The 24,403-nt window shown below is 41.8% G+C and overlaps 1 protein-coding gene and 1 long non-coding RNA gene across 3 annotated transcripts in view; one reads left to right on the top strand and one right to left on the bottom strand.

Annotated features, from left to right (window-relative positions):
* SLC12A4 (solute carrier family 12 member 4) overlaps positions 1–24,403 on the top strand; it is a 62,563-nt gene that overhangs the window by 16,519 nt on the left and 21,641 nt on the right. The window contains exons 2-8 of one of the 2 annotated variants that reach the window (XM_081015814.1): positions 10,818–10,912; positions 16,246–16,377; positions 18,444–18,590; positions 19,604–19,658; positions 20,617–20,747; positions 21,526–21,767; positions 22,795–23,009. In XM_081015814.1, the coding sequence (XP_080871940.1) occupies positions 10,818–10,912; positions 16,246–16,377; positions 18,444–18,590; positions 19,604–19,658; positions 20,617–20,747; positions 21,526–21,767; positions 22,795–23,009 (1,017 nt within the window). Of the gene's footprint in view, positions 1–10,817; positions 10,913–12,453; positions 12,546–16,245; positions 16,378–18,443; positions 18,591–19,603; positions 19,659–20,616; positions 20,748–21,525; positions 21,768–22,794; positions 23,010–24,403 lie in introns of those variants that run through there. The other variant, XM_081015815.1, reaches the window with a different exon arrangement.
* Positions 4,672–10,814, bottom strand: LOC308482624. The gene is made up of 3 exons (XR_013989360.1): positions 10,734–10,814; positions 10,223–10,326; positions 4,672–6,844 (listed from the first exon to the last, which is right to left on the bottom strand). It is a non-coding gene; the product is annotated as an uncharacterized lncRNA (long non-coding RNA).

The raw sequence follows: 24,403 nt of genomic DNA on the forward strand, positions 1-24,403 counted from the left end.
GACATCAATACCAGGGAAGATTCTGGAGCAGATCGTTAAGCAAACAGTCTGTGAGCACCTAGAAAGGAATGCTGTGATCACCAATAGTCAGCATGGATTTCTGAAAAATAAGTCATGTCAGACTAACCTGATCTCGTTTTTTGACAGAATTACAAGCCTGGTAGATGAAGGGAACGCAGTGGATGTAGCCTACCTTGATTTCAGCAAGGCATTTGACAAGGTGCCCCATGATATTCTTGTAAAGAAGCTGGTAAAATGTGGTCTTGACTATGCTACCACTCAGTGGATTTGTAACTGGCTGACTGACCGAACCCAAAGGGTGCTCATCAATGGTTCCTCCTCATCCTGGAGAAGAGTGACTAGTGGGGTGCCACAGGGTTCTGTCTTGGGCCCGGTCTTATTCAACATCTTTATCAACGACTTGGATGATGGACTCAAGGGCATCCTGGTCAAATTTGCAGATGACACCAAACTGGGAGGGGTGGCTAACACCCCAGAGGACAGGATCACACTTCAAAACGACCTTGACGGATTAGAGAACTGGGCCAAAACAAACAAGATGAATTTTAACAGGGAGAAATGTAAAGTATTGCACTTGGGGGGGAAAAATGAGAGGCACAAATACAAGATGGGTGACACCTGGCTTGAGAGCAGTACATGTGAAAAGGATCTAGGAGTCTTGGTTGACCACAAACTTGACATGAGCCAACAGTGTGATGCGGCAGCTAAAAAAGCCAATGCAATTCTGGGCTGCATCAATAGGAGTATAGCATCTAGATCAAGGGAAGTAATAGTGCCACTGTATTCTGCTCTGGTCAGACCTCAGCTGGAGTACTGTGTCCAGTTCTGGGCACCACAGTTCAAGAAGGACACTGACAAACTGGACCGTGTCCGGAGGAGGGCAACCAAAATGGTCAAAGGCCTGGAAACGATGCCTTATGAGGAACGGCTAAGGGAGCTGGGCATGTTTAGCCTGGAGAAGAGGAGGTTAAGGGGTGATATGATAGCCATGTTCAAATATATAAAAGGATGTCACATGGAGGGAGAAAGGTTGTTTTCTGCTGCTCCAGAGAAGCGGACACGGAGCAATGGATCCAAACTACAAGAAAGAAGATTCCACCTAAACATTAGGAAGAACTTCCTGACAGTAAGAGCTGTTTGACAGTGGAATTTGCTGCCAAGGAGTGTGGTGGAGTCTCCTTCTTTGGAGGTCTTTAAGCAGAGGCTTGACAGCCATATGTCAGGAGTGCTCTGATGGTGTTTCCTGCTTGGCAGGGGGTTGGACTCGATGGCCCTTGTGGTCTCTTCCAACTCTATGATTCGATGATTCTATGCTTGTCTATCATTTGATTTCTTTGCCACAAGCACTGAATGTGTGAACCGTCTTCATCAAAAAGTATTGTGTATTGATATGGTACTGATGCAAAAATTATGTCTGTGGTGTTGGAACTGTGATGGCTGGTTTGTGCATTCAAGTCATTCAAGTTGCCTTTGCTAACTTGGTTTACTTGGGTGAAAATGAGATCATCCTTGAAGTCTTAAATTGCAAGAGCTGGCAAGTCTGTGGTTGAATCCCTTTTGTATTCTTCCACATTCTGGTAGCTTTTGATAGCAGCATCATGTCTGATGGAATTCACTTGTCTGATGGTCTACGGCCAGCGGCAGACCTTGGCGCCTCAAATTTCAGAGATGCCAAAATTTACCCTCCCATGTCTCACCTTTCATTCAACGTCATAGTTGTGGCGTCCCAAAGGCTCCGTGCCCAGTGCACTCCCCTAAATCTGCCTCTGCTGTGGCAAACTTAAATCGCTTTCTGGCAACCAGCCTAGATGTACAAAAGCTGTTATGATTGTTATTACTTTAGGAAGATGCCAGGTGGGAGAGTGTCACGTAAAACCTTCATGGTCATAGCATGGATAGCAGCCAAACAAGCCAAGTTGACACCTTGCATTGCACTCTGCAGTGTTGGCATGGATGGGCAGGCAGTCTGGTAATGGCTGGTACTTGTGGGTTTATTTGCATGGCTTTGGTTTGGATGCCATTCATTGGCTTAGGCTCCCTAAAATGTGTACACCTTTAAACACAGGAGTGGGTATGCTGTGGCCCAGCAAGTAATAACAAGGGACATTAAGGAGGTGTATAAGATTATGCCAGCTGTGGAGAAAGAGAAGATTTTCTCCCTCATAATGCTAGAACCTGTGAACATCCAAGGAAGCTGAATGTTGGAAGAGGAAGTAGGTCTTTACAACCCATAGTCATCTATCAGCTTGGATGACTTTAAAAAAGGATTAGACGAATTGATGGAACGTAAGGCCATCAGTTGATGCTAGCTATGAAGGCCTTTACTGTTATGAGGCAGACTTTCTCTGAATGTCAGTTGCTGGAAATCACAAGTGTGGGGAGTGCTATTGTGCAAAGGTCCTGCTTGTGGGCTTTCCATGGGCATCTTGTTGGCAATTGTGTGGACTAGATGGGCCTTTGACCTGACCTAGCAGGGCTCGTAGACTCAGGTGTTGCTAGACTCCAGCGCAAGCCAGCCTAGCCAGTGGTCAAGGAAGATGGGAGTTGTGGTTCATCAGCATCTGGATGGCCACATGTTTTGCCATAAAACATCAGCCCAGTTGATGAGTGTATGTATGTGTCCTCTTCCCCACCCCCCAAATTATCGCTCAACTCTTCAGCATTCTTCTTGCTTGACTGACCAGAAGGAGCCGTCTCTCCTTGGTGATGGTTTGGCAAAATGCCCAGCAGAGGATTAGCCACCCGAAAAGAAAGAAAGGAAATACCTTTCCCTTGCAGATGCTGTTGGGCTGCCGCTTTCATAATTCCTGACAGCTGGCCATGATGGCTGGGGATGATGGGGGTTGGAGTCCAAGATTGGAGAACTCAGATCTGGAGGACCACAGGTTCCCTACCCCTAATGACTAGCCAGTGGTTTAAACCTAAGGACACGCCTATATTGGCAATTTTGACTTGTTTTGTAGCTGTCTTACTATTTGTGGCTTCTGCAAGGAAGCCTAGGAAACTGGGATTTGTTTTGTTAGAGATCTCCTGCCTTTCCAGTAGCATCTACTGTTATACGTAGTGGCTCTCCAAAGGCTCAGGCAGAAGGATTCTTCTTTACCTAGCTCTGCTACTTGATATAATTTCAGCTGGAGATACCAAAGACTGAAGCTGAGCCCTAATGCATGCAGAGGGTGTGCTCTGGGCACTTGTGAACATCCTTTACCAAATCACAAGGTTGTCCTGTATCTTTCCCCAACCCTCTATTCTCCGCCATTATCATTCTTTGGTTGGTAAGCTTTGGGGGGTGGGAATCTGTTGTCTTGATTTGGAAAGCATAACCCTCTTGGCTTGTGTGCACTTGCATCTTTCTGTTATCTGTAAAATGTAATTTTATCTTTATCTGGGAGCTATCACCGTTCAGAAAAGGATTTATTTGCACTGTAGGTGTGCTGTTTCCGCATACCACAAGGCAGAAGGTGCTGGTCTATTAGGGCAAGCGACCACTACCCCACCAACCTCAGTTTGTTCTCAGCCAATCCCTCGGGTTACATACGCTTCAGGTTACATACGCTTCAGGTTACATACGCTTCAGGTTACATACGCTTCAGATTACAGAGTCCACTAACCCAGAAATAGTACATCGGGTTAAGAACTTTGCTTCAGGATGAGAGCAAAAATCGCGTGGCGGCGGCGTGGCAGCAGGAGGCCCCATTAGCTAAAGTGGTGCTTCAGGTTAAGAACAGTTTCAGGCTAAGAATGGACCTCTGGAACGAATTAAGTACTTAACCTGAGGTACCACTATAGCTTATATTTGACAGTGAGGCTTGGAGGGGTTATACCATCAGGGTCATATTGGTTTTGATTTCGCCTGATGATCAGGAGCCCTATGTAGTGTGCTTGGCTGATCAATACCATGCAGCTGTGCAGCTGGTAGTCAGAGACTGTTGGTGTCCATTCCAGGGAAGTACACAACTGAATCTGTTTTGCTTTTGTTCTTGGCACCCTGGTGCTTCACAAATAACTGGTGCTAAATGTGGTCTAAAGGACTGGAAGGAGAAGGAGAATGGTGAGCCCCGTTGCAGAGAAAGGCAAAGGGTTCTTGCTGAGGGGTAGGTATTCCTTGATTTGGGACCTGTAATATTTCTGTGGTTTGGTCTGCTTATGCTTCTTTCTTTCTTTCTTTCTTTCTTTCTTTCTTTCTTTCTTTCTTTCTTTCTGAAGCAGAGTTGTTTCTCTTGTAGAATCCTTCAGGTAGCAACATTTGAAATGGGTAGTTATTGGTTTCTTTTGTTTTTCGTTCCCATTTTTGGAAATGCTTCATTTCAGAAAAGTAGCTATAGAGTGTGTATTGAACACAATGCACCTCGAAGGTTGGTGGGCTCTCCCTTCACTGGAGATTTTTAAAGCAGAGGTTAGAAGGCCATCTGTCAGGGATTCTTTAGCTGTGGTTCCTGCATTGCAGGGACTTGGACTAGATGAAGCTTGGGGTCCCTTCCAACTTAACAATACTGCCAGATACCTGCCAGATCTAAAATTGAAGTTGTAAATAACTTCTGCATGTGCTGAGCACAGTTCTTCAGGCATGCTAAAATAAGCATGCTGCTAGTTTTCAGTGCCTTCAATATATAATGCAAGGGTAGCCTATTGGACTACTGTATCTTAAAATACATTCAATCACCCTAAACTGTGTGTGATGTTTTAATTTGTTGGAAGCCGCCCAGAGTGGCTGGGGCAACCCAGATAGATGGGCGACATATAAATAATCAATTATGATTACCAAAATAATAATATTAAAGCTTTGAACTTGTCTGCATGTTTTGCAGACACATTTATTCAAGCTTGTGTTTGATTGAATTGTCCTTCACTTGGAAAAATCCTTAGCTGCTGTTGTGATGTGTTGTAATTATATTTCCGTGTGTTTTAATAATCTTGTAAACCAGCCCTGGACAGACTTAAGGCTTGTGAGATCTTTCCTCTAGAGCAGGCACCCCCAAACTCGGCCCTCCAGATGTTTTGGGACTACAATTCCCATCATCCCTGACCACTGGTCCTGTTAGCTAGGGATGATGGGAGTTGTAGTTCCAAAACATCTAGAGGGCTGAGTTTGGGGATACCTGCTCTAGATGCACCAACTAGAGCATGGTGCAAAAGACATTAACTTAGAAGGAAAGATTCCTTAGTCCCAAAATCTCTTTTGAGCATCAGAAAGTAATGCAGTTTGCAGTCTTACTACTGCACAAAATTTCCTCTCTTCTCTACCCCACCCCCAAGCTTTCTTCATTGCAGCAGTATAATTTGAGGGTGGGGGTCATTTTTGTTGCCATTGTTAAACAATTGGGAGGCCAATTCTTTTTGCTGTATTCCAAGTCACTCAGAGATCTGCCAGTAGTTCCTGATCTCCCATCTTCATACTCCAGTTGTAAAGTGCCTTATGAGGGCAGTGTGCCCTGAAAAACCTTTAACTTTAAAAAATCTAGCATTTAAACCATCCTGAACAGCTCAGTCATAGCTATACATTACATGTCAAGTCAGAACTTAGTTCCGTTACATTTAATGGGGCTTCCAGGTAAGTAGGTGTAGGATTGCAACCAAAATGCACTTAATGGCATATGAATTATTATATTTTGGCCCCAGTCAAATATTTTAGTTGAGTTACTTTTGGCTATTGCATAAATTTTTCAAATATTTTCAAGAGAGAGAGGTCACAAGTCTTGGGCTTGGTTAGGTAATAATAACAAACCATGTGAGGTAGCCCTTAATTCCTTAAATGAAATTCTGTTGTGTTTAATAATCCTTTTTTAAAAAAGGCAAAAGGCAAATGATTTGCCCATGTGTTGGCAACTGCATTTCCTAAAGTTAAGACACAAATGCCTCAGGCTTCCAGTAATTGATTGGTCTATTCTGAAGCAAAATTCAATATTGCTAATGAAGATCAAACTCTTGACGTCAGCTCGCTTTGGAGAACTTACATATGTTGCAGCTGGAATCATTGACTGAAGTTGGCTTAAACCCATGTTATAGGAAGGAATGGGAAAGTGAGTAACAAACGACCTTTTCACACATTCCATGTCAACAAATCCGAGTTTGCCATGGAGTGTGTGTTCAATAGGGAATCCCAGCCACTCCAAATGTATGAAGCACATCTTTGAAAATATCTTTGTACAATTCATTCTTTACGTTTTGCCACCTCTCATAGTTTTACAGAAAGGCAGCTTTTAAAATGCTGAAACAAATGAAAACAGGGTTGTATCTAATGTTAGTCATGCTCAGGACAAGATCCATCAAAATTAAACGATAAGACTAACTTAGGTCTATTAATTTCAGTGGATCTGCTTTGAGTATAACTTAGCTGACTGCAACCCATAAGCAATACATTTTTCTGTGAAATCTGGAGATGCTGGGGATTGAACTTGTGTACTACTGCATGCAAACTTTACTGTTGAGCTATGGTCCTTCCCCAAATATGATCTAGTTGCCAGTGTGCCCCCTGGCCTTGTAATATATCATGTGACTCATGCTAAAGGCTAGTCCTGAGATTGGTTCTAAAAATGAAAATTGCTAAAGACGCCAATGTCTTTGGAGGTGGGATGGTAAAAAGGGAATCCTTTCTGGGCAGCTGCCAGCACTCCACAAAGCTTACACGCTCCTCATGCTCATTTCACCCTGCATATTCTTAGAACGCTTGTATAGAAGACAGCTGAAGGTGCTTGAAGATGAATGATTTCACGACTTGCGAACACGCAGGTGTCTTGTTTCTCTTTTATTTGCAAGTTTAGCTGGATGCTTTTAAGGTGGTTTTCCTGTTGAGTGTCTGGAGAAGTTAAATAACACCTGACAGCTGGAATAGTGAAAACAAACAACCCCCCCCCCCCCGTTACATAAGAAAGTCATGATTTTTGTTTGCTTGAAAAAAATATTGGTTACAAAGCATTTATCCAAATACAGGGGAGCTGGCCTTGAAATGTGTTAACTTTTAAGCTTTATGAGCTGAAGCAATTGTGAAATGTGCAGATTAGTCAGATATTTAACTGAAGGTGATCTTGATTAATGAATGTTTCTGCCAGGGTAGTAATGTACTCCCACTGAGAATATAACAATTCATCTAATGCGCTGTCTGCAATGCCCAAATCAACATATTGATGGAGATTAAAATAGGATGTCCTTGCTGTGAACTTGACTTTAAACCTTTTGACTCTGGAGCTGACAGTGGAGGAATTTGGAACTTATGGGAATGATTTGAAAAGAGCAAAGAGAAAGTACATGTTTAGACAGAGAACCACATATCATCAAAGGCCACCTTGTAAATAACTGTACACAAGCTACTAGCCCTCAAACACTTTAACCTGCCTACATTTCCTATAATACAGTATTTCCCAACCTGTAGGTTGAAACCTTGTGCAAGTGGGTCAGAGTAAGTACATCCAAAAATGATTAACGCTTTTAATCCTTAACAGGTATGATGAATACCACTTACAACTGAACATTGGAAAGGCTAGAATCTTACATTTCAACACTTGGGAGCCACTCTCTGGTGGTTGGCAGCAGATCTGATGACAGCATGCTACAAGTTGCTCATACAGAGAACTGTTTTGACCGACTATTACAGCTTGCCTCTGATGCACAGGTGCCAAAGGCAGCATGTATGAGCACCTTCTGGCCAACTGCCGGCTGCTATGCCACAAGGATTGAGGCAAGGATGATTTGAAGTCTGCTCAGTTGAAATAAGAAATAATATATTCCCCATGTGTATCAGTCATGATCCAAGACTGACGGACAACCATCAAACACCACCCACATTGACCTAGCCATTGGCAAATGCAAGTTCAGTTGTCCCTCTAGTACTTGCCAAAATGGACTAGTGAATAAAACTATTTAAAAATATCCATAGTTCATTATGTCTAACACTGCTTTCATAACCATTTATTTTTGGAATAAATTTGTATATCTTTATGGAGCAATATCCTGCAATCAGGATTACCCAAACATTACCCAAACTCTGAATAACTCTGCAAGTACAAAGTTAAATATTTCAACAAATTCCGCATGAATTAGGCGTATTAAATAACTTTTGGTTAGATGGTTCAGGTAAGTTATAAATCAGCAAACTTGCAGTTAAAATGCTTGAAACTGAGGGTTGCTGCAGATGTAAGGTCCAGAATTCACATGACAATAAAGAACTTTGCAGAGTACATAATTAAAATTAAGGAATTCGCTTCCAGAAGGTGTAGTGACGGCCGCCAACTTGGATAGCTTTAAAAGAGAATCAGATTCATAGAGGATAAGGCTGTGTTCTACCTCCCTTCTCGAAGGCAGCATGCCTCTGAATGCCACTTGCTGGGAGGGCGGGGAGAGCGCTGTTGCTCTCAGGTCTCCTACTTGGGGGGCTTCCCACAGGCATCTAGTCGGCCACTGTGAGAACAGGATGCTGGACTAGATTGGCCACTGGCCTGATCCAGCAGGGCTCTTAAGATGTTCTTATCAGAGTCTACTGGTAGATCTCTGTGATTTTCAGTAGGTTCTCTGGCAAGGTACTCTTACTTCCAATGGCTTTACAGCATGGGTAGGCAAACTAAGGCCCGGGGGCCAGATCTGGCCCAATCACATTCTCAATCCGGCCCGCGGATAGTCTGGGAATCAGCATGTTTTCACATGAGTAGAATGTGTGCTTTTATTTAAAATGCATCTCTGGATTATTTGTGGGGCAGAGTAATTCGTTCATTTTTTTTCCTTCCAAAATATTGTCCGGCCCCCCACAAGGTCTGAGGGACAGTGGACTTGGCCCCCTGCTGAAAAAGTTTGCTGACCCCTGTTTTACAGCAACAACTAAAATGCTCCACCCCCCCACCCCCCAAATGAAGCTGCTGAATCAGAATTATGTCTGGCGAGCTGGAGAAACCAGGAGTAGATTTGTCTGTGAACAAACTTGTGAGCTTTGTTCTGGTACTGAACACCAATTCCTGAGTTGAGCATGTGCTCAGAGGCAATGTGTTCCAATACTTTTTAGTGTACATATGTTTGCTTGTCTCACTATTGCATCTGGCTGTAGCTGGTGAACCTTGTAAACAAAAAACCAAACAAAAAAAACCAAACAAACATATTAGATTATGCACGCCTGAATCCTGCTCTGCCTCTCTGGAATACATCAGCTTTTTGTGAGGATGTCTGAAAATTTGCCTTGATGACTACGTGGGATGGGGCCTCCTGTTCTGCCATTTCCCCAACTGGTCAGAATGCTGACAGGTTTAGAAATCATCCAATCAAAAGGAGGGCAAGATATTTCTTTATTAGCAGTTATACTGCTATTCTACTTTAATAGTCGAAGGTTCCATTTCCTCCTTGTATTTCATTTGGAAACAGGCAAGCATAATTTCTCTTGGCCGAGAGCCATCTAAAACAATCCTGAATAGATTGCAGGTTTTTTTTGTTTGTAAAGCAAACAAATTCAGAGTATCAGGTTCTATAACTAAGTAACCAAGTAAAGATACTACTGTGTAGAAGCTAATGGGAAACTTGACTCTCTTTTTTTATACTTGGCTTTAATTCTTAACTCTGAAAATAAAAATCTGTGAGGCAGAATGGATCCTGTGCCAGTTGGCTAGTTGGGTGTACAGATCGCTGTTACTACTGTTGTTTTTTAATCTTGCGATTTCTGAAAATATTATTTTGAAATTTGGACATAGCTGGTGTGACTCGAATTGAGCAAAGTCCAGGTTTTAGTGACAAATAGTGGATTTGAAAGACTGAAATCTACATTTAAAGTTGCAGAGCTCCCCTATAATTTATCAGCATTTGTATAATACTTGCACCAGAAAACATTCTAGGCTCTTGACATTTGTTATCTCAGTAAAGCAGGCCACTGTTTTCACCCCTTTATTTTAGATGTGTAACTGAGACTGACTGAAGAGTGGCAGCCCTTAGGTCAAATAGTGAGTTGTTGGCTGGGCTGGGCTGGGTTTTTCTGGGTCACTTTGATTTTCCTTATAACAAAAGCTTAAAGCTAGAAGTTCAAATTTGTGCTGAAGTTGGAATTTCAAAGTTTTTAATCAAGATTTTCTTACAATTCTTGGTACAGCCCTTCATAGCAGGTGTAATTCCAAATGCAAGTTGTTTTTAACATTAATTACATATCCTTTAAAGTCAATGGGATGTATGCTGCAGGGTGGCACATTTTGAGAAGTATTAGTACTTATTGAAGTGTTTTCCAGAGCAATCTTACTCAGGGGCCATTGGATTTTGTGGATCTCCCTCTCTGTGGATGGAGGAAGAGGTCTGCCCTCGAAGGTCTCCTCCTGGCCACTGTAGGAAGGTCCATTGTCAATGCTAGAGCAGAGATGGGAAAAGAGGGTGTTCTGAGAGAGTGTTTGGAGTACATCAGGGTGCAACAGGCTTTATTACAGATTGCTTAATCCAGAACACTTTTGTTTCTGCCTTCTCCCCCAGTGTGTGGCCCCTGCCAGGGAATGCAGCCCTCAACAGGAAAATGGTTGTCCACCCCTCTATAGGGTAATGACACTCCCTCTCACCTGTCCTGGCTGGCGTTCCGCATGTAGTGAGAGTCTGCACTAGATAGAATCCCAGCATGCTTTGCAGTGTGCATGTGTGCGCGTGTGTATGTATATTTGTCAGCTGAGAAATAAAGAGTTCTCCAAGGGTAATAAATTTCTGAAAGCCATCAATTTTAAGATCACAGACTGGTGGAAAAAGAAAACAAAACGATGAAAGTGTACCAATTATGTCTCTTCCTTTTCTCATAATTATGAGGTTGTCTTCTTCCACAAATGATCTGGAATTTTCTTCTTTTCTTTCCACAGGCCATGGCAACCATAAAGAAAGCAGTCCTTTCCTCAACAATTCTGATCCTGGCAAAGGAGGAGATTATTATGACAGAAACTTGGCTTTGTTTGAGGTAAAATAATAATAATAATTTTAAATCAGCCTTGACTTTTTGTTCATTCTTCAGCTTCTTAGGGGTCCCTAAACCATGTTACTCAAAAATGTGGGAAGCTGATTCTGACCCCATCTGCACTATACATTTAAAGCAGTATTATACTACTTTAAACAGTCATTGCTGGGAATCCTGGGAGCTGTAGTTTGTTGTGGGTGCTGAGAGTTGTTAAGAGACCCCTATTACCCTCAGACAGCTACAATTCCCAGAGTCCACTGGGAAGCTGGATTGACTGGATTGACTGGAAATTGTAGCTCTGTGAGGGGAATAGGGGTCTCCAAACAACACTCAGCACTCGCAGCAAACTTCAGTAGGAATAAACAACTACAGTTTCCAGGTTTCTTGACTGCTCTCCTCTGTACACCAATTCCTGGAATTCCAAATAGGAAGAGCGCTGATGCACTGAGGTCCTGCTTGTCAGCTTCCCTTGCACATCTGGTTGGCCACAGTGAGAATGGGATGCTGGATTAGGTGGGCCTTTGACCTGATTTAGCAGGGCTCATTTTATGCCCAGGTGTTGCTGGATGCCAGCTGCTATAAGCCCCAGCCAAGGAAGGGACAGCTTTCAGGGGAGAGGTGGCAGGTGGATGGATGTGCTTAACCCCCCTTGCCCCATCAAGGATAAAATGTGTTGAGCCACTTCCTCAAGTCTCTTTTCCCTGTGTATCTAAGTAGGTGGCTGTTGTGAAAGCCCACAATGACCTTGGGGAATTGTTTCACCCTTGTTGCCAACTCTTCCTTCCCTTGCTTTAGCAGAGCCAGTGGAGCAATCTTTCTTGACAAAGAGCATAGGAACTACAGTCCTCTCATTATCCCTGCAGCACTTGTTTCCACATTATCTAGGTTGTCTCAGTCCCCAATGTGCCTTTGGTTTCTCTGAATGCCTCTTCCCTATTATGTAGGCCCATCACTGACTGCCCTGGCCCACTGTGGCAGTTTTAGGTGTGGTGGTTCCTCATCTAGAGCGATCCCAGAAAACCATGTCCTGTCCATGTCCAAAATTTTATTTATCCAGACTACCCATTTCCTATCATGCTCTTGGAGAAAATCGTGGGCAATCAAGTAGCTAAAGCAGCCTTTGCTAGATGTTTAGAACTACCAACTCCATCAGCTTCAGCCAACGTGGCTTTGCTGGCTGGGGCTGATGGGAACCGTAGTCCAGAATAATTGTAGGCACTAGGCTGTGCTAAAGAAGGCATTTTAAAATTCATGCAAAAGAGCACATAAACGAGTGCAAAGTTGACCTTTTCTGATCTGCATTTTCACAGCTTGAGTAAACTAGAGTCTTGCAAAGAAATCCAGCAGTTACTAGTCCACAGAAATTTTTATTAGGCATTTCCAATTTTCCCCAGCCAAGTTGCTGTTGACAGGTCTGGAATGCCTCCTTTTAAAATGCAGCCTCAAAAAGAAGACAAGTCCTAACCCTGCAATGTCTTGTTGGCATTAGTCTTTTCAACCCAGAACCTTCAGTATTGCATCACAGAGGAGAATCCTTTGCCTGTGTTAGGTTTGAATAAGAGAATGCAGTGACCTTTCTGCCAAGGGATGTGTGGTCATGTCTCAAAATGAGTCCTGGGGAAATGGCTCTTCACAGGTTTGTGCCTTTGCTCTTGATATCCCATTAGTGGGGCAATTATTGGTGTGAGAGAGAACACAATAGAAAGTTTTAATTGACTTCTTTTTCTCTGATACTGTTAATGCCGGCAAGCATTCATGTTTCAGTAGTAGATGGCATGCTTTGTTTGCCCATGTTACCAAGTTTAATCCCCAGCACCTCCAGCATTAAAAGAGGCAGACTTGAATTCTTGTAAAGCTGTTGTCAGTCAGAGCAGTCAGAACTGGGCTATTTGGACAACATGGCCGCCTATGGAACTGGTTCCTTTGTGTTCATTTGGTACAATGAATAAAAGAAAGAACTAATTTAATTAAAAGCTCTTTGGCAAAACGCTCTAATGTAACTGAAACACCCCAGCAAAAAGATCTTAATTTAATTAAAACTCCTTTAGCATTTTTTTTATAATTACAAAAAAAATTAGTTTCACTTGTTGTTTGCAGGCATCTGCCGGCCTTCGATGTTGGAAGTATTTGCAAGTGAATTGGGAAAATGTAAAACTATTAATCACACAAGGGTTTGTTTGTTTACTTGATTGAATTAAAAAAAATGCATTGTGGCATAACAGGTGTAGTCTTAAGTAGGGATACCTCTTCTATACAAGACAAAACAGCAAATCTATTTTTAAAGTGGGGCTTTCAATATGCAGTTCTGGTATTTGTATTAAAGATGATGATTTTGGGGGGAACTATCCAATTTAGCTGACTAAAACTCCCCCCCCCTCCCGATTTTAACTTTTGTTTTTTAGGCTGCAAATCTATGGACACTTGCCTAGATGTGAGTCTCACTGAGACTTTCTTCTGAGCTGGCATATGCAGTATTGCACTGTAAACTGATTAATATGTTAAACATTGCAGCCCTAATTGAAACAGTTCCATTAGCTGGAGTTGGGGGCATTTACGGAAAGAGACGAAGTATATGGATGCAGGGCAGAAATGTTGCCAGATGGCTGCTCTACCTTCTGGGTACTGACTTTACTACAAAAGTGGAGAGCAGTTTTCTGCCTGTCTCTATAGAACCATGCCTCAGTCTCCTGCCAGGCCTTTTAAAAAAATTAAAAAATAGATGTTAGCAAGCAGCTGCTTCATCAGGTTTCAAGTGAGTTCCTCCATTTTGTACAAAGCATTTCCATGGAGATGGCCCTTCAGGTCTCCTGAGGTTGCCTCAGCAGGCCTCTCCTCAGTTCATTAGCTCCTTCAGAAGCTTCCCATTTGCTGTGAGGAATGTTCTACTTGGCTCCAGCAGTCGGCCCTTTTGTTTTTGTTTTGGGTGTGTTGCATTGTATTTTTTAAAAAAACATCTTTGTGGTAACTGTTGGGAAAGGTTGGCCGACTTGCTTGCTTTTTCAGCAAATGTCAGTTTGCCTCTTGAAAGCAAACCCTCCAGCAAACTTCTTTTGCTGAGCTACGACTTTGGTGTCCATTTAGCAGATCCCCTCAGCCAACACCCGGACCCTCTGCAAATCCCATTTGTGGCATCAAAGACTGACAGGCAAGATGCCAGTACTGCGATGATGTGCCTGAGAGAATTGTGTTGTAAAAGTTCTAAAAGTAGGCCCATATTTTTGTTTATTTAAACGCATTTATAAACCTCTTAAAGTCTCAAAGTGCTGTATGACATAAAAATAAACAATATCATTAGAACAAAAATACAACTGAAAACCAGTAAAACAGTAATTTAAAAGCATATTGAAGTGTAAAAAACAGAAATTCAAACAAATAATATTTTAAGGTAAGGGGTAAATAAAGGAGCAGGAAATGATTGCACAACAGCCAGAGCATAAACTTCATGTAACCAAATAGGTTATCAGTTGTTTAATTGTATTGAAACAACTAAAAGTTTTGTGGCCCCTTAAAGACTAACATGTTTTATTATGACATAGAAACAGTTTCTTTTTATTTTCTTTTTTCCTGCAATAGATTAACACAGGTATGCCTCTGGAAATTGTTCATTACATTTATTCTTAACATGACATGTTTTATTTTATCAAACTTAAACTGGAGGCCCAGTGCTTATCAGCTTTCCCAGTGTCTTTTGGAAGATGGTAAGGCCAGGAGCATGCTTATTACTTTGCAAGCAGCTGAGTAGAATCCTGAAAGCAGGTTTTTCCTTACAGCTGCAGAAGTGTGTGTGTGTGTATGACTAGATAAGTCATTTATTTTTATTTGTAATGTCAGCAGAAAGTTCCAGAAGCAGGGCTTGGAAGATTGCTGAGGAACTAGGCCTTCCTTGTCCCATGGGCCTCTTACAGTCACTGGTGTATGATATAGTTGCTTAGCAACAGCAATATACTTTTACCCATATTCTTCCAAGCTGGGCAAATATACATGTGTGTGGTCTGCCATATATATACCCATATTCTTTCAGACCACATCAGGGAGTTTACCTGCAGGCTGAACTGGTGAGGGGAAACAAAGGCAGAAATGGGTAGATCTTTATTCAAATCTTTGCTTGGCTTCAAATTTGATAAGTTACACTGTGGAGCCTGCTGTCATTCTCCACCCAGACAACATTATTTTATTGGTTCTTTGTTTGATCATTTTATCAGCTGTAAGTATCTGCCAGATGTAGCACTAAAAGCAGCTTACAATAATAAATCACCAAAAACATTAAGGGTCAATAACCCTAAAATAGCATAGACAACTCAGAAGAACTTTGAATTGCCACTGAATTTCAGAGGAGAGCTGTGTTGGTCTGCTGCAGAAAGTTTTATGACACCTTCTTAAAAACTTAACACATTTATTGTGGCCTGCGCCACAATTATACTTTGTGTAATTCTGTATGGAAAAATGCAAGAACAGTCAGTCAGCGCAAGTCAGAACCACCTGTAAGGAATGCTTTCTGTGTGAAAGGTCTTTAGCTGGTAGAGGGGGGTGGCTTGCTGGTTTAAATTCATTCATTCATTCATTATTTAATAAAATTTATATGCTGCTTGATTTCAAGAAAAAAATACAACTCTGCTTAAAACATACAACAATAAAAATACTAGAACAGATTAAATTACCTCAACTTTTGAAGCACCTGAGTAGGCTTGTCTAAACATAAATGTTTTTAGCAGGCATCGAAAAGCGTGCAGTGATGCTGCCTGCTTGATCTAAATAGGCAGGGAGTTCGAAAGTGTAGGCACTGCCATGCTAAACAATTGAGGAACGCTACACAAATGTGGAGTGGGCATTATGTGGTACCTGTTGTTGTTGTTTAGTCATTTAGTCGTGTCCGACTCTTCGTGACCCCATGGACCAGAGCACGCCAGGCACTCCTGTCTTCCCCTGCCTCCCACAGTTTGGTCAAACTCATGTTGGTAGTTTCAAGAACACTGTCCAACCATCTTGTCCTCTGTTGTCCCCTTCTCCTTGTGCTCTCAATCTTTCCCAACATCAGGGTCTTTTCCAGGGAGTCTTCTCTTTTCATGGTACCTGTAGTAGTGCCAATTCTGCCAACCGAGGTGGTTGGCAGGAAACGTGTAGGATAACAAGCTCTGAGACTTCATCAATCTGCAGGCGGCATGTTGGAGAGAGGTGCCCCCCATTATATGGAAACAATCCCATTGGTCTACTTCAAAGGCTGTTGTAACAATTTCTGAGGTCATATAAATATAGTGCCTTGAGCACGGAAAGCACTATGTAAATGCTAAGCATTTACTGTCATTACTAAACCTCACCATCTTGTGTTTCCTTTGCAGGAGGAATTGGATATTCGGCCAAAGGTCTCTTCCCTGCTTGGCAAGCTGGTCAGCTACACAAATCTCACTCAAGGAGCAAAGGAACATGAGGAAGCGGAAAGCACAGACGGGTCAAGAAAGAAAATATCAAAAGTATGTAGGGTTTTCCCCTCAATTAAAACAACTACAACTACTGCTTGAAGTAGTATCTTCCTCCTCCTCCTCCTCATTTATTCAATTTATAACCCACCCTTCCTCCCAAAGAAGCCCAACATCAATATCATTAAAAAAAAAAATTCTAGAAACAGTTGAAAACATTCTAAAACAATTTAAAACCATCATATTTCTCTGCTGGTAATTTCAGGGTTGCCAGGTTCTGGCATAAAATGTCTGAGTAAACAGAAATATTTTTAAATTCCTCGTGAAATTCAGTGAGGGTGACAGATGAATTGCAACTGAGAAGCCCTGTCACACACGTCAATGCCAGCTGGGTGGTGCCCCAGTGACAGTACCACCACCAAGGTTTCACCTGGCAATTGCAGGGTCTGAGGTGATTGACATTGGGGAAGGTGCTCTTTTAGGTACCTGGGTCACTAGCCATTTAGGGCTTGGTACTAATACATTTCAATTGGGCACAGTTCTTTGTTTTTGCTGTTTGTAGCATGATGTAGTAGCATTTTGCAATGTTGAAATCCACACTAGTCATCAGTTAAGACCTCTTTAGTCACCCCCCTCCCGTGGGTTCTGTGCAGCCCATTTATGGGTCACACTTTTGTAGATGCTTATTAATTCAGATGTCTGGGCTTAAGCTTAACCTCTATATCCATCATGGAATAACGATTCCCTTCTATGTTCAAGCCACAAAAGCTCAATATGTTTTAATTTCAAAGCAGAGGGCATTGATTCTGTTGTGATTCAGAACTATAGCAGCTATTTCTGTTATACAGAGAAATCAATGGAGGTTTTAGTCAATTTTGTCCCCTGGAGTTTGTTTGAGAGGCTATTAATTGTGAATAATTCTCCACATTTGTGAACAACAGGCTTCCCTGACCCTAAGGGTCAGCAAGCAGAGTCTCCTTCCTATGCCTGTCCCTTCCACCTGACAAGGCAAATAACAACACACACACACACACACACACACACACACACACACACACGGCACCTTGTTTCCCATTCTAGAGGCAAAATAGATGTGGAGAAAGTGGTAGTTTGAGTGGTTTGGGATTGCTGGCCCTTCAGAAGTGGTAGTTGCCTTTCTACAAGCCTATGCAAGGTGGCTAACAACATTAATTAAAACACTAAAAATACGGACTTCATTCTAAAATAAAAACAGCTATAATCCCAGCAGCACCTTAAAACTTTCCTACTCTTCTCTCTCTGAATGCTCAAGTTCTTAAAATGATTTTAACTTGGTGCTGAGATGGAGGGAAGGTGGCTGCCCAGTAGCATTTCTAGGAGGTAAACATTTCTCAGAAGAGAATGCCAAAGCCTGGGGGCACCACCACTGACAAGGCCCTGTTTTAGGGTTGACACATATCTAACCTCTAAAGGTAGCAGGACTCTCATTGAAGTCCTTGGCCAGCAGGCAGGGTTGGAAGGGAAAGACAGTCTTTTGACAACTAGAAGCTGTGCTGCAGTTTAGACCCTAGACACAAGTTCTATTGTGTGTTTAGTGTTTGTAAGACATAGCAGGATCCTTTTGGCCAAAACCCAGAATGAACAACTTCGATTATTATACTTATGTTCAGTAATCAAATTCAAGTAAATTCAGGTTGTTTCATATACAGTAGACCCACAACTTACACGGAGGGGTCAAGTACCTGAGCCACCCACTGCACTTTCCTACAAGAGAGAAGCTATTTGCAACTGTTCAGAACAGAACAGAACAGAACAGAACAGGGAGATTGTCCAATTCTGGCACCCAGTGAAATGCAAGGATCTCTGAGGTGGCACATTTTATGTAGGAAAGTCATGTTTAATGTCAGAAAGGCTGAGCCAGTGCAAACAGGGAATGGCAGAAAGAGCACTCCTCGTGTTTTTTTGGGATAGATGCTTATTAAGACCTTTTTAGGCACCATAGGAAGTACTTCCAGCCACACTAATGCTCACAGATGCCAAATTGACATCCCTGGATCAATGCCAATAACCAGTACATGCAATACTACTGAGTTACTCACTGTGGAATGAGGCTTGATTTACATACTTTGTGTCTTTTTCAGTCACCCAGCATGGGCACCTTGATGGGTGTTTACCTGCCGTGTATGCAGAATATATTTGGGGTCATTCTCTTCCTGCGATTGACATGGATGGTGGGAACGGCTGGTGTTCTGCAGTCCTTCCTGATTGTCTTAATCTGCTGCTGCTGTGTGAGTACATGACTCTGTTGCAAAGCTCTTCTCTTCAAGATGCCTTCCTGCCTGCCTCCTTTTGCATAATAAGACTCATTGCCCAATCATGTAATATCCGTATTATTTCCTAAAAGATAGAAAACAGTGGGTGTTTAGTTGGGGGAATGTCTGCTCACTTACCTTGCTTGGGTGCCTCAGTGCCTCAACCAACTTGGCTATTTATTTTGCCTGTGTGTCTCTCTTGTGTGACCCCTTTCCTTTTTGTCTTTCCCACTGTCTAAATTGCCAGCTCTGTGGAAGAGACTTGTCTTGCAGGGCACTATAGTTCACTGAGAGCACTATAAATCTAATACTTTGGCTACAGAACACAGAAAGGAGAACGATAATGACAAAAGTCTAGCACACTCTTGTCCACTACAAAAGCCTTGGAAAAATTAATAAAAACCCTGTAAAAGTTTGTGCATTATCTCCACTTTGTAATAGTGGCCAGGCAGCTGAAAGGCAACAAACCAAACCAGTGTGGAGTAGGGGTTAGAGTGCTGGACTAGGATTTGGGAGACCACAGTTCAAATCCTCACACAGCCATGAAGGTGACCTTGGGCCAGTCACTATCTCTCGGTCTAACCTACCTCACAAGTTTGTTGTGAGAATAAAATTAGGAGATGGGGAGAAAGATGTGTGCTACCTTGAGCTTCTTGGAGAATATAATGGAGAGCTTCTTGGGATATAAATGTAATAATAAATAAAGTAAATAAGTCCTCTTCACACATTATTCACACGAAGAGGGAAAGTGAGTAGAGAGGGGCTTTGGGAATTCACCAAAACGTGTTGTGTTTTCAGACTTGGTGGTTTCTACCTTCATAGTACAGCCTGTTGTGCTCTCAACCAGTTTGGTTAGTGATCAGGGATGATGGGAATTGTAGTTCAAAATATCTGAAGAGCAACAGGTGGAGGAAGGGTAGCATAGTGGAGCAGCTGTAGTCTTCCTTGCAAAGGTTACTTGTAAACATCCATTTTTCCCCTATTCACAGACTATGCTGACAGCCATATCGATGAGTGCTATTGCAACAAATGGTGTCGTTCCAGGTACTGTGTAACTTAACCATTGTAGATTCTGTTTTAAACCACTTGGAATCTGTGTACCAAGTAGATTAGTACAGGAAGCATGTATCCTTTCAAGCTTAATAGATCAGCTTCTCTTGTACATGGATCCTGAATGTAATCTATAAGGTTTGACCTCTGTTCATTGCACTAGTTTGCATGGAATTCGCACTTAAGCCAAAATGAATGAGTATGCCTACCACTCTCTGTCATGACATTCAGCAAAATGGAAAATTGGCTATGGTGATATCTTTTGCCTGGTTATGTTGTGAGCGAAAGGAAATGCAAGCTGTTAGGTTTGGCATGGGTTGGATGGCTGAATTCTCTTTTTCCTCCTTTCCTTTTTAACTGAATGAACTTGGTGCTAATAGATTTTGCTGTACTGGGAATGCTGTTCTGCACTGGGAACATGTGTGTATATGCATGTGTGCACACAATCCCAATGGTGACCGGTTGCTTCTAGAATCCCATGGGCCTGTTTTCATTTTTATGGAAAAGATCATTTCCCTTGTGGTTATGAAAGCAATATTTCAAATGAGAAGGCACTGAAGTTTGAGAGCTTCTTTTTTTTTAACCCACTATGAGTTTGCACACTAACCTATATTTTCTTTCCACTTCTTACACCAACTGGGGACCCAAGTTTGAGAAACACTTGCTTATGTCATAATAAATTTGTTAGTATTTCAGGTGCAAAATTTGGGAAACGAAAGAGCAAAACTTATTTGAGCCAAGTTCTGAAACATTCTGTATTCACTGAGTTCATTTAACAGCAGAGCTATTGTTAGTTACGAAAATGATGCCTGTTTTCAATAAGCATAGAAAAAAATTGTACCTAATTTACGTAAAGCAACTTTTTCTTCTGATTCTTCTTTTTGGACATCTAGCTTACAATTGTTCTTTGTGTAATCCTACAGAAAACATTTCTCTCTCTTTAACTTTATAGCTGGTGGTTCATACTTCATGATCTCAAGATCATTGGGACCTGAATTTGGTGGCGCAGTGGGACTGTGCTTTTACTTGGGGACAACATTCGCAGGCGCTATGTACATCCTTGGTGCCATTGAAATTTTGCTAGTAAGTAGTGACAAATACATTTCAGGGAAAGATGAAAAATGTTAGAATTACAGACATATCTCATCTTACACAAAGGTTCAGTTCCAGGAGTTCACATGTAGACACAAAAATGTGTAAAGTCAAGACCCTCCAGAACTGCCCCCCCCCCATGCAGGGATTCTTACGCAGCTTTGAGAAGGAGTCACAAGGGCTCTAGCAGAGTCCCAGAGCCCTCCTGCCTCCTTAGCAAAGCCCAGTGCCTTGCTTGCCTTGCTCACAGTTCCAGAGAGCTTAAAATAATACCTTAAGGGTATTTCATCTACTTATTTATTAAATGTATATCCTGCTTTCTGAGAAATTATATTCACAATACAGATTTCACATCATCTAAAATTGTTTTGCTACGTTACGATCTAAAAAATAAAGGATGAAAACAGAAGCAAAAACAATTCCATAAATTAAAGTAGTAAAGCAACATTAAAATCCATGGACACCCCCCCCCCCACAGCACAAAATCTGCAAGAGAGATTACTCTCTGAAAGTCACTGAGCAGAGTTAAGCCTTCAGAACTTCCTTAAACTTCAGAAGGCACCACTGTGACGACTTATTACATGCTGGAATCTTGAAAAATTGATTAAAAATTGTTTGGTTCATGTTTGTTTATGATCATTGGCTACGCAAGACATAAATTTGGTTTAGCTTGGATATATATGTGTTTTGCCAGGGATGTCCTGTTGAACCTAAGGACATCATAAATTGCTTTCTTTTTGTTGTAGACACTGTGTTCTAACTGTTTCAGACATACATTGCTCCTCAAGCGGCCATTTTCCATCCAACTGGGGCCCATGACACTTCCAACGCCACGCTGAATAACATGCGAGTGTATGGGACCTTGTTCCTCACGTTCATGGCTGTGGTGGTCTTTGTAGGCGTGAAATATGTCAACAAATTTGCATCTCTGTTTTTGGCTTGTGTCATAATATCCATCTTGTCCATCTATGCTGGAGCAATCAAATCCATCTTTGAGCCACCCGTTTTTCCGTAAGTAAATGCCAACAATTGAAACAGAGTTGTTTGAAATCTCCTTACAATAGTGCTATCAATGAAAAGAAAAAAAATCCTAGCTGTTGGGTTAGGAGATGGAGCTTTCCCCCCCTAAGCCCATACAGCTGGGAAAAGAGGGGAACCTGCATAAATTTATTTTTATCAAATGAAATACTGCCCCTTCCAATCCAGTCCACACACCTGAAAAATAAGGATGAAAATACAAATGTTGGCCCTCAATGGAGAGAAAAGTTTTCCCACCTCTAGATTAACTTTAAGGGAGGGAGAAATGTAAGTTTAGGGAAGGAACATAGGGAAGAGCAAGAGATAATGAGCATTTAAGAGAAAAGAAGACCTTCAGTGCCTTTTTAGAGCAAAGGAAAAGTGCAGAAAAGGGTCCTCCAAAAGTTTAGGTTGCATTTTTCTCTGCATGGAAAGACTAAAATGCTTGAGGGTAGTTTTCTGTAGTATAGAAGAAAAAGGTGACAGAGAAAAGAAATGGTAGTGTTTTGTAGAATTAATGTGCATTCCTAATACTTGCACTGATCAGCACAAGATTAATCAGTCAATCACCTACCTACTTCATATAACACAAACTGAATTTATGGAATTTGGTGTCATAAAGTATGCTGATGACCACTAGCTTAGATGAGTTTAAAGAAGATTAGGCAGAATCATGGAGAATAAGGCTACAAATCATAATAGCTTTGTCAAAACTTAAGGTTCAGAGGTCACCAAATACTAGTTCCTGGGGAGCAACAGCCAGAAAAGGCTGGCTCCTTCATGGCCTCCTCTTGGGCTTCCTGGGAGCATCTGATCGGTGACTGGGAAGCAGGATGCTTGAGGAGGTGGTGGACTTTTGGTCTGATCCAGCAAAGCTCTTGTTGTATTCCTGCATTTCAAAAGTGATCTACTTTCTGCTGCTTTTTTATGGACTTCAGGGGAGAGCTTTTCTTTTGTGGATTTGCAAGAAATCTATGAAGCTTATGTATAACAAATCTGCAAACCTTGTGTGTCTTCCCAGAGTTTGCATGTTAGGCAACAGGACTCTTTCAAGGGACCAGTTTGATGTTTGTGCCAAAACTACAGTTGCTGGCAACGTCACTGTGCCCTCCCAGTTGACGGAACTCTTCTGCCCAGGCTTCAATATAACCTCTGGATTCTGTGATGAGTATTTCCAGTTCAACAACGTTACTGAGATTGTAGGGATTCCTGGAGCTGCTAGTGGCATTTTGAAAGGTAGAGGCAAAGATATTACCGTGTGATTCTCTACTATTATTGGAACATGCCCAGTTCCAGTGCCAGGATATTATGCACCCTTGGCAAGGCTAACTACTTGCACCCCACCCCCCCGATTCTAACCTAAGTTTTCCGAAAACAGATGGTTTGTAGGAAAAATGGAAAGCCCAAAACCTAATTGCTAAATTTATTTTAAATTGCAATAAAAAGTTATGCAACAATCTTTGACAGTCTTTCTCAAATGCAAAAGAAAATGTTTTAGCACACAAATCGTTTTGAATAATCTTGCGAATTGTGATGTTAAAATGTAAGTCTCTTCAAAGTTTCCAATTAAGGCACATCAAAATCTTTTCCTTTGCAAAATTTGTCACCAATCCTCCAGGTCAAGTGCTGATGTTTGGGCTTGTTCAGTTGATATAGTTGCCAAGCCAACTAGCCTCTTCTGCAACATTGTTGAGCATATGTGAGTTTTTAATAAGTTTGAACTTTGAGAAACTGCGTTCAAAATACAAAATAAAAGTGAAATATTATCAGAAACGTACAAGATATAATAAAGGAATCAGTGTAAAACTGTACCATTCAGAGGTCAGTCATGCGCCCCTGTGAGATCTGTGCCCTAGGCGACTGCCTAGTTGGCATAATGATGGCACTGGCACTGGTTATGGCCAAAGGCCTTGGTGAAACACATGTTTTGTATTCAGGAAGTCCCAGTGTCAATCCCCTAGCATTTCTAGAAAAGGAAATATCCTGTCTGAAATCCTGGAGAGCCACTGCCAGTTAGTGTGACACTACACTGAGTTAGATGGACTGGTGATCTGATTCTGCATAAGGCTGCTTCCTTCCTTTCTAATTATTTCTCTTTCTCAAGCAGTGTGCATTGTGCTTTACAAAGGCGCTTGTAACCTGAAATTCAACACAGGGGAGACTATGGAGGAATGTGGAAGGGAGAGTAAAAAGGGGAAGAATGTGTGTTTCCTTCAGTTAAACATACTTAGGTTTCGTTAAAATAGTACTAAAGGGTATGCCAGAAGTTACACTGAAAATGTGGGCTTAAAATATGAGCTTAAAGTCAGTGATGTGACACACCTGAATGTTTGCAGCACACTGCTTTGTACTTAGGATCAGGTACAGAATAACCCTTCCTGAAAATATTCCTTCTTTTGGATTTAAAAAAGAAATTCAAGACACTAAATTCTTAACTGCTTAGTGTGTAGAAAGAGTTCTGAATGAGTTCTCCATTGGTCATAGTGTGGAGATATGGGGTCCTCCTGTGAAGCTCTTTGCTTTTCCTAGCTACAGAAGAAAAAACTATATGATTTATACAAGTTGTAGAACCTACTTGCTTTAGATGCAGAACCTGGGTAAGCTTGTGCCCCCCCCCCAGTCAGTGTTAA

Source organism: Podarcis pityusensis, assembly GCF_964106645.2.
Source record: "Podarcis pityusensis genome assembly, chromosome: 8".
Lineage (NCBI taxonomy): Eukaryota > Metazoa > Chordata > Lepidosauria > Squamata > Lacertidae > Podarcis > Podarcis pityusensis.